This window comes from Etheostoma spectabile, chromosome 6, assembly GCF_008692095.1.
Source record: "Etheostoma spectabile isolate EspeVRDwgs_2016 chromosome 6, UIUC_Espe_1.0, whole genome shotgun sequence".
Lineage (NCBI taxonomy): Eukaryota > Metazoa > Chordata > Actinopteri > Perciformes > Percidae > Etheostoma > Etheostoma spectabile.
In genome coordinates, this window is record NC_045738.1 from 30,320,245 (window position 1) to 30,330,229 (window position 9,985).

At 44.0% G+C, this 9,985-nt stretch overlaps 1 protein-coding gene across 3 annotated transcripts in view; it reads left to right on the forward strand.

Annotated features, from left to right (window-relative positions):
- Nucleotides 1–9,345, forward strand: part of fga (fibrinogen alpha chain) — an 11,166-nt gene extending 1,821 nt beyond the window's left edge. The window contains exons 2-9 of one of the 3 annotated variants that reach the window (XM_032519026.1): nucleotides 1,015–1,119; nucleotides 1,235–1,418; nucleotides 2,261–2,406; nucleotides 3,190–3,288; nucleotides 3,666–3,821; nucleotides 5,584–6,097; nucleotides 6,504–6,617; nucleotides 8,654–9,345. In XM_032519026.1, the coding sequence (XP_032374917.1) occupies nucleotides 1,015–1,119; nucleotides 1,235–1,418; nucleotides 2,261–2,406; nucleotides 3,190–3,288; nucleotides 3,666–3,821; nucleotides 5,584–6,097; nucleotides 6,504–6,617; nucleotides 8,654–9,330 (1,995 nt within the window). In that variant the 3' untranslated portion in view covers nucleotides 9,331–9,345. Of the gene's footprint in view, nucleotides 1–1,014; nucleotides 1,120–1,234; nucleotides 1,419–2,260; nucleotides 2,407–3,189; nucleotides 3,289–3,665; nucleotides 3,822–5,583; nucleotides 6,098–6,492; nucleotides 6,618–8,653 lie in introns of all 3 variants that reach the window. The other 2 variants (XM_032519027.1, XM_032519028.1) reach the window with 2 other exon arrangements.
- Nucleotides 9,346–9,985: the final 640 nt, after the last annotated feature.

Consider the following 9,985-nt stretch of genomic DNA (forward strand, 5'->3'; position numbering starts at 1 on the left):
CACACACACACACACACACACACACTTCTGAAGGTTGATCTTTGTGTCGGTATCTGAGTCACTGAGTGTTTTACGAGTTAGGAGTGAGAACCGATTGCTATGAAAAGACCTGCTCACGTATGAGGAACGAGGCGGTGAATATCTGCACTTGTAGTTATCCAGGAGACGTAAACTGTCTCTCTCTCTCTGCGTGTGTGTCTCTCTCTCTCTCACTCTCTGCCTGTCTGCCTGTCTGTCTGTCTGTCTCTCTGCCTGTCTGTGTGCCTGTCTGTCTGCCTGTCTGGGCTTCGTCATCTCTCTGGTCGCCTGGCCTCCCGCTGCCGTCTGTCTGTCTGTCTGTCGGTCCTCTCTCCTCTCTCTCTCTCTCTCTCCTCTCTGCCTCCCCCTGTCTGCTGCCTGTCTGTCTGTCTGTCTCCTCTCCGGTCTGTCTGTCTGTGTATGTCGTCGTCTCTCTTCTCTCTCTCTCTCTACTTGCCTGCCTGTCTGTCTGTCTGTCTCTCTGCCTGTCGGTCTCTTCTCTCTCCACTCTCGCTGCCTGTCTGTCAGTCGTCTGTCTCTCTGCCTGTTCGTTGTCTGTCTCTCTCTCACTCTCGCCGTCTGGTCGTCTGTCTCTCTGCCTCGTCTGTCTGTCTCTCTCTCCACTCTCTGCCTGTCTGTCTGTCTGTCTCTCTCTCTCTCTCTGTCTGTCTGTCTCTCTCTCTGTCGTCTGTTCGTTCTCTCTCGTACTTCTGTCTGTCTGTCTCTCTCTCTCTGTCTGTGTGTCTCTCTCTCTGCCGCTTCTGTGCCTGTCTGTCTGTCTCTCTCTCTACTCTCTGCCGTCTGTCTTCGTTCGTGTCTGTCTCTTCTTCTATCTACTCCTCTTCTTCTCTTCTCTCTATCTCTCTCTCTCTCTCTCTGCCTGTCTGTCTGTCTCTGTCTGTCTCTCTCTCTCTCTCTCTGTCTGCCTGTCTCTCTAACTGTCTCTCTCTCTGTCTAACTGTCTCTCTGCCTGTCTGTCTCTCTCCCTGTCTGCAGGCCCAGGTGGTCGACCCCAGAGGCGCCCGACCGGTGGAGCAAGGCACCAGATCTGAGACCTGTGCCACGGAGAGGGACTGGCCTTTCTGCTCAGACGACGACTGGGTACGGCTTTGATTCCTCACTTTTATTATCTCGTTATCTATCTCAAGGATACAGTTAAAAATAAAAGTGTTAAAGTGGGCAACAGTCTGTGACGTTACCCCCCCTCCTCCATCAGGGCGCCAAATGCCCGTCGGGCTGCAGGATACTGGGACTGATAAATAAATTCGACCACGGGGCGATGAAGAGGATCGAGAAGATCCGAGGCCTCCTGGACCTGAACAAGGCCAAGCACCGCTCCGCAGACCAGGTCTCCAAGCAGACCTACGACTACCTGAAGGACAAGCTCACCGTCGACTCTGGTGAGAGAGAGATTTCCCAATATCAATGTTGTTTTTAATTCCCCCAAAATAACATGATTGAGTCCAACGCTCTTTGCCAAGTACAAATCTCTACTTTCATTAATTTTGGGTCTTATTCTATTTTATAGCATTGTAAAACAAATGGAAGTGTTGTTGAAATAGTATTGAGTAAAAGTTGACATATTCCAGTCTGTGATTATCATCAACATCCATTCCTTTAACTTTAGTCTCAATAATTCCTAATTTCTGCTTTTCTAACTCAAACATTAGGGATAATTTCCTATAAATGAGGTTTATTGAACATAAATTCCAAAAATAACTGTAAAACTAAAGTTAATAAGTTAGTGTTACGTAGTGTAGAAAACGTCAAAAAAAGTGACAAACATTGAGAAAAGCGTCAAAAGTGTTGAAAAAAGAGACAAAAACATTTAAAAAAAATTAAAAACATCGACAAAAAGTGTTGATTTTCAATGTTGACGGGAAGACGACACAAGGGTTAAACCTTGTGGTGCGTTCAAAGTTATTGTAAAATAACCCGTTCTCACCTGTTTTGTCATTGAACAGCAATTTTACTGGTGAAAGGATTTGATTATTTATCAATTTATTTAAGTTATTATCACATTTTTAGTAAATGATCTAAATTCTTCCCTTTTTTTGATCCGATCCGTGACTCAAAACCTCGATCCGATCCATGCCGTGAGTTTGGGGGATCCGTTAGCGCCCCCCAACGGAAGACGAGTTTGCGGCAACAGCAGATAAAAAGACAAATAAATACAAAAAAAAATAAAAACAGGGAGGTAATTAATTTTAATTTGAAATGCCCCTTCCTTTGTTCCCCCAAGATAACGACAACAGCTACTACAACCTGGCCCAGACGCTGCGTCAGAGGATCACAGACATGAAGATCAAGATCGACCGACAGCTGAGGATCCTGGGGGCCCTGAAGGACCGGGTCAAGGACCAGGTGGTGGACATGCAGAGGCTGGAGGTACGGAGGCCCGACAGGGACAAAAACACACAAACTCACGCTGCTCCGTTATGGAAATACAAAAGCACAATTAGTTTTGGTCTATTGAAGTCAACTATAGAACATGGTTACTTGTTGACTCTTGGAAAGGTGTGTGTGTGTGTGTGTGTGTGTGTGTGTGTGTGTGTGTGTGTGTGTGTGTGTGTGTGTGTGTGTGTGTGTGTGTGTGTGTGTGTGTGTGTGTGTGTGTGTGTGTGTGTGTGTGTGTGTGTGTGTGTGTGTGTGTGTGTGTGTGAATACCTAAAGGACAAACTCACCATCGACTTTGGTGTGTGTGTGTGTGTCAACTGTGGTGAGAGAGTCTGTGTGTGTGTGTGTGTGTGTCAGTGTTGAAGTAAAAAAAATAAAAATAAACGTTGAACTATGACATTTCCTTTTACACTTTTCCCCGTTTGAACTTTTTTTTAAAATTAATTCAGAACACAACAAAATAAGTCTTCATGCAAAACGTCATGTGCCAAATAACAGTAGAAAAACTACAGTTTTGTGGTTGTTTGGAGCCAAAGTAGAAATCAGATCAGGTTAGGGACCCGGTTTGTGACAGAAAGCATGGTAAAGAAACTGGTGGAACCGGTGGACTGGGCGATCCTCAGGTTGGAAGACCAGGTCCTTTAGGGACCACAATGGACGCCGGCTTGGCTCAGTAGGAGGTTTATCCACTTCCAGAGTTTCGGGAGAGTTGGTGGAGACAAAGATTTGCCAAACGGGAAGCTTAGTTTCCATCTCCTTGTGTCCTCTCGTCAGGTGGACATCGATATTAAGCTCCGATCCTGCAAGGGATCGTGCCAGAGCTACACCGTGCACCAGCTGGACCGGGAGAGCTACGTGGAGCTGGAGAAACAGGTACGCACCTCAACTCTATTATCTTAACTCTGTTATCTTTAGATTATATTACATTCATAGGACCAATCTATCTGTCCTGCACTTATGAACCAGTGTATATCCTGCACCTGCTCCTATTGCACTTCTGGTTAGACCCAAACTGCATTTTGTTGCCTTGTACCTGTGCAATGACAATAAAGTTGAATCTAAATCTAAAGAAATGCTCAAAAACAACAAAAATTCCCGATTTTTTTGACCTTATGTTCCCATGTTGTGGTTAATGGGTTAAATGCTCTGTGTTCATCACACCAGTTCTAACACAGCTGGTCCCAAAACCAGGTTGTGCATCATTGGGTTTGGTACTCAGCCGCTTCCTGTCCCCTGTCTCGTGTCCCCAGGTCGGCCAGCTGGACGCCCTGTCGGCCCAGAGCATCGAGTCCGTGGGGACCCTGTCCGTGATGAAGAGCCGGCCCCTGCAGGGCGTCATCGTGGACAGCGTCTTCAAGTCCAAGGACGTCGGCGGTGGACAGCAGAGGGAGAACATGTTCCCCGAGGTGAGGGACTTAATAACCCGGGACTTATTCAGGGTTTTAAAAACAATTCTGAAATGACATTTTACTTCATAAACTATTAACATATATTGTCTTTATCTCAATTTCCAACAACTGAGATAACATCTATGTTTAGGGAATGCAATCCAGGGCTGTAGTACTCAAATCCGGTCTTGGACTCGAGTCTGGGCCACTGGTCTTGCTAGATCTGGCTTCTGGTCTGGACCGAGTCCAGGTGTCTTTATTATGTTGATCATAATATTGGAGGGAAAGTGAAACCCAAAATGATTGTCTTGATACTGTCATGCATAAGACCTTTATTCTGTCCTGGACTCGGTCTTGACTCGGACTCGACTTGTCCTGGACTCGGTCTTGACTTGGACTCGACTAGTCCTGGTCTTGGACTTGTCATGGTCTTGACTAGTTCTGGTCTTGGACTCGACTAGTCCTGGTCTTGGACTTGTCTTGCACTCGACTAGTCCTGGTCTTGGACTCGACTAGTCCTGGTCTTGGACTTGTCTTGGACTCGATACACCTTGTCTACGGAAGGTTGGAGACGCGACTAGTTCTGGTCTACTTGTCTTGACTCGACTAGTTACTGGTCTTGGCTCTGGATCTGGACGTCCTGTTGATGGTCTTGGACTCGACTAGTCCTGGTCTCGGACTTGTCTTGGACTCGACCAGTCCTGGTCTTGGACTTGTCTTGGACTCGACCAGTCCTGGTCTCGGACTTGACTCGGACTTGACCAGTCCTGGTCTCGGACTTGTCTTGGACTCGACCAGTCCTGGTCTCGGACTTGTCTTGGACTCGACAAAGGTGGTCTTGACTACAGCCCTGGTGCAATCGGTCTCTACTAGAACACAATTAAAAATGGAATTGAAATGTAAAGGCTCTCCTCCCGATTTCTTTGGATATTTGCGCTACAGAATTGTTATTGCAATGTAAAAAAAAAAAAGTTGCACTTTTCTGCTGTTTTTGGACTTCTGGTTGGACCCAAACTGCTTTTCGTTGTCTTTGTTCTCTGCACAATGACCTTAAAGTTAAATATTATCTAAAATATGATAGACAGATAGATAGATAGATAGATAGATGTGTAGATAGATATGTAGATAGATCCATGGATGGATGGATGGATGGAGTCTGGATGGAAGGGAAATGATGGCGGGATCCGTATGATAGATGGAAGATCGTTAGTAGATGGTAGATAGGATCCGTAGATAGAGGATGATCCGACGAAGACTCCTTAGATTAGATGGAGATCCTTAGATAGATGGATAGATCGATAGATAGATAGGATTTAAGAGGGTTAGTAGATGGATGGATGGATGGATAGATATGTAGATGGATGGATAGATGGATGGATAGATCGATCCGTAGATAGATCCATAGATAGATCCATAGATAGATATGTAGATAGATAGATAGATATGTAGATAGATCCATAGATAGATATGTAGATGTTTATTGATCCCAAGAAAAATGGGAAATTCCTGTGTTACAGCAGCAAAATCAGTCACACAGCACAAAATATAAATGAAATACTAGGAAAAATATACATACATACATACAATGTACATGAAATAATAATATGAATGAAGTAAAAAGAACAAATATTTGAATATGTACAGGATGGGGGAACAAAAATGTGCATCTGCTGATCATCACTCATCTGAAATTAGGAATATTTGTCTTTTTATTATAATAAATTTTTTTACGATCCTGCTCCCGCTGAAGTGCTGTGTTGTTGTTGTGGTTCTGTCTCAGGTGAGGACGGTCCAGTTGGTCCTGGAGCAGGAGGGCTCCAGCTCCTCGTCCCCGGCAACCATCTCCAAGGTCCCAGGTACTTCCTTCACTCCGTCCACCTCCTCCTCCTCCTCCTCCTCCACCACCACGTCCTCTAAATCCATCACCGAGCTCGGAGGACGCGGCGGCGGCGGCGACGACGTCTTCGGCACGGGGCTCGGCACGAGCCACGTCGGCACCAGAACCGTGTCCTGCACCCGCAGCACCCGACGCACCGTGGTCCACACCAAGAACGGCCCGGTGGAGAAGGTGGAGGAGGTGTTCGAGGGCGGCCCCGAGTGCTCGGCCATGACAGACCTCACCAAGGGGGGGATGGGCGCCCTCTTCCCCAGCCTCGGCCACACCTCCTCCTCCTCGTCCTCGTCCTCCTCGTCCTCCGTGACCAAGACGGTGCACGCCGGCGGCGCCAAGGGGAGCCTCCTGGACACCAAAACCGATTTCGGGAACCCGTTTGGTGCGGACGCCGGGCTCGAAGGCCTGTAACAGTTACATACCTTTCAACATTTGAACATTTCCGTGTTCAAGCGCAACTAGTTGCTAATTTTTTAGATTAAAATTGGAAAATATGAAGTTCTTTTCTGAGTTTCTTTGTTCAGTTGGTTGAAAAAAAACACAAAAGTAGCATTTTTATTGTGATTATGTTAATAAAGCTCGATACACAACAAGGCAATTAACTGGTAATTATCAATTTTTATGTTCATTTAAGATGCTAAAATGCAGTGTTTTGTGATAATAAACAGGCGTTACACTTCATAGGTTGTGTTATTTCATCACCCGGGTCACATGACAGCAACGTAGCCAAAAATACATATTGTAGGATTTATTCAAAACTTTAATTTGCTTGGAATAAGTAACTCATGAATATAATTTATCCGACACAGGGCTCGACATGGGCTTGTTCGACACGGGCGCCGCGGAGGACGACCTTCCTGACATCCACGCCCGGAGTGTGAAGAGCGTCGTTACCGAGCGCCGGGCCGATTACGTAGGCAAAGGTACCGAAACATCCGACCTGGAGTAGAGCTGCACCGCCCACGGCGCCACCTTCAGCTAGCCCGGCGCGCGTTAGCATCCGCTAGCTAGCTAGCTAGCTAGCAAGCTAGCAAGCTAGCCTCATGCACCAAAAAAAACACCAAGTGAACACAGTAATTATTTTTTGCTTATTTGCTAGAGTTTGAGGATTCTCACACTCGGTGTGATGTAATTAAATTGCTTTTGACGTATTTTGGGTCGTTGTGTAATCCCAGAAAAAAACACAATGATTCATTTTTTGGGCTGTTTCTTCTTTTGGTAACAAGACAACAATTGAAAAATAGGTCAATAATTTTCAGTCCTGCTGATATTTCAGATGCAGATCGACGAGTACGGGTTGAGTTTATTGGGACGAGCGTTAGCCGTTGTTGCAGTGAAAGTGGCTGTTAGCGCTTAAGCTAGCAGAGACGGTTGGTTCTGCTTGGTAGAAGCGCCGTAGCCCAAATTTAGGGTCCCAAAGCTGCGTTTTAGGGACTGCACATGGAAAAGGAGCCAGTAGTCTTTCATCTCCTTTGAGATTAAGGCCTAAAGTGCAGCGCCCTAGCCATTCTGGGCAATAATAATAATAATAATAACACATTTTATTTGTAATGCATTTTACATCTCCCTTCTGCTCATTGAAGCCTCCTTTTGATGGCAAACACCAAAACTAGCAACAGAAAAAATGTCACTTTTTTTTTTATATATATATATATAAAATTAATAAATAATAATAAATAATAATTTAAAAAAAACAACCAAAACTTCAGCCAAAGAAATTTCTAAAATATAACAAAAATGAAAATAATAATTATTATTATTATTTTTTAAAAACACCAAAACTAGTAACAGAAAATAAATTTTATAAAATAAATAAATAATAACAAATAATAAAAAAAACAAAAAAACTTCAGCAGAAAAAAATTTAAAAAAAATTAAAAAAATTAAATACTAATAATTATTATTATTTGAAAAAACACCAAAACTATCAGCAGAAAGATGTTGAAGAAAAGTCAAATGTAGAAATTAAAAAAATGACAAAAATGATGATAAATAAATAAATATTTAAAAAAAAACACAAACTATCAGCAGAAAAATGTCATTAATATAAAAAAGAAAATTAATAAAAATAATAAAATATATTTTAAAAAACCCCACAAACTATCAGTAGAAAAATGTTGAAGAAAAGTCAAATGTAGAAATTAAAAAATGACAAAAATGATAATAAATAAATATATATTTAAAAACAAAACCAAAACTATCAGCAGAAAAAATGTAAAAAATAATTTAAAAATAAAAACTAAATAATAATAATATAAATGTATTTTTTTTTGAAACACCAAAACTAAAAATGTCAAAATGGCGGTTTTCCTCACGACTTCACACCTCGCCTCATACTGGCGTCTAGACTCAGGAGATCACCCAAAACCTAAAAAAAAAAAAAAAAGGCTTCCTGCTTTCTTCACCCAGAGCATGATGGTAGCTGTAGTCCCACGACTCAAAACATGTTTTTATTCCAAATAGAAATGAAAAAAAGAAAAACAAAATGAGCGACATTAACAACACTTGTAATTGTAATTTCCCCATTGGGGATTAATAAACAGATTAAAATTAAAATTAAATTAAAATTAAACACATCCTCTTCCCTGGTGCTGATGCTCAGTTTGTTTTGTTTTGTCACAATAAACATTACACTTCGCGGCAGAGAATCGTGATATCAATTCTTAGCAAAAAAGATCGTGATTCATATTTTTTCCCGAATCGTTGCGGGCCGAGTCAGTCCAGATCCAGATCCAGATCCAGATTCAGCCGTCGCACCCCCCACACCATCTCCCCCCCCCCCCCCAAACTCTTAGTATTTAGATTAAAAACTGTATGAAACTCAGTCTGCATTTGGAGCATTCTGCTGGAAAATGGCCGTTTTTTTGTAGTTTTTTCTTTTTTTTTTGTAGTTGGAGCTGAGCCAAAGGCGGTGCAAGCTAACCGGCGGTCTGCGGTGTGTGCCCCTCTCTGTCCGCAGATTGTGTCGAGGCCCACCAGAACCACCTGAACGGGGAATCGAACGGCCTGTTTAAGATCAGACCCGGCGGCGCCGCCTCCGCCTCGGCGCCGGTGTTGGTGGTTTACTGCCAGCAGGCGGGGCTAATGGGCGGGTGGTTGTTAGCGCAGCAGAGGGAGAGCGGCGCGCTCGGCTTCAACCGCACCTGGGCCGAGTACCGCGACGGGTTCGGCTCGGTCGACGCCGCCGGCCGCGGGGAGTTCTGGCTGGGCAACCGCAACCTCCACCTGCTGACCGGTCAGGGGGAGAGCATGCTGAGGGTGGAGCTGGAGGACTGGGAAGGGGGCGTGGCCGGCGCAGAGTACGCGGTCAGGGTCGGCGCCGAGGCGGACGGGTTCCCGCTGCACGTGTCCGGGTACACCGGGGACGCCGGCGACGCTCTGGCGCCGTCCCACGACGGGATGAGGTTCAGCACCTTTGACCGGGATAGCGACCTGTGGGGGGGGAGCTGCGCCGGGCGCCACGGCGGCGGGTGGTGGTACAACCGATGCCAGACGGCGAACTTGAACGGCGTTTATCACAAAGGCGCGAAAAACCAGCCGCACGAGGCTGAAAACGGGGTCGTCTGGGCGACGTATAAACCGGCCAATTACAGCCTGAAGGCGGCGAGGATGTTCATCCGCCCCGCTGCGTTTTAATTGGACGAAATATGCCGAAACGTTCAGGGCCGACTTCTCTTTATTGGTCCTTTTTGGGATGACTCCCGCGAGGAAATTGAAAATTCCAGCTTGCCGTTTTAGCAAGAAAAACCAAAAATATAGATAGAAAAGACGGTATAAAGACAACAAAATAACAGTAATTATAATAATAACAATAATAACACTCGTCAAAGACCGACAACTAATTGCCGTGGCAATACAATAGGACGCCGAGTATCGAGCTTTTAATTACATAACATGAGAAAACACTTTTTTTTTTAATGTATATTTTTAGATGAAACAGAGGAAATTAAAAAATTCCAGCTTGCAGTTTTAACAAGAAATACAAAAATAGATTTAAAAAAAAAGACAGTATAAAGACAACAAAATGACAGTAATTATGATAATGACGACAATAACAACATTCGTCAAAAGCAGACAAAAAAGACCATTAGTTATAAATAGGTTGGCGGAATAAAATCGATAACTAATTGCCGTGTCAACACAACGGGACACAGAGTATCGAGCTTTTAATTACACAACGTGAGAATACTTTTTTTTTTTTTTTGTATGTATATTTTTAGATGAAACAGGTGTTGGGGGGGATTAAAAAAAAAGCTAATAAATTAGAAAGAAATCGCAGAATATCGCCATC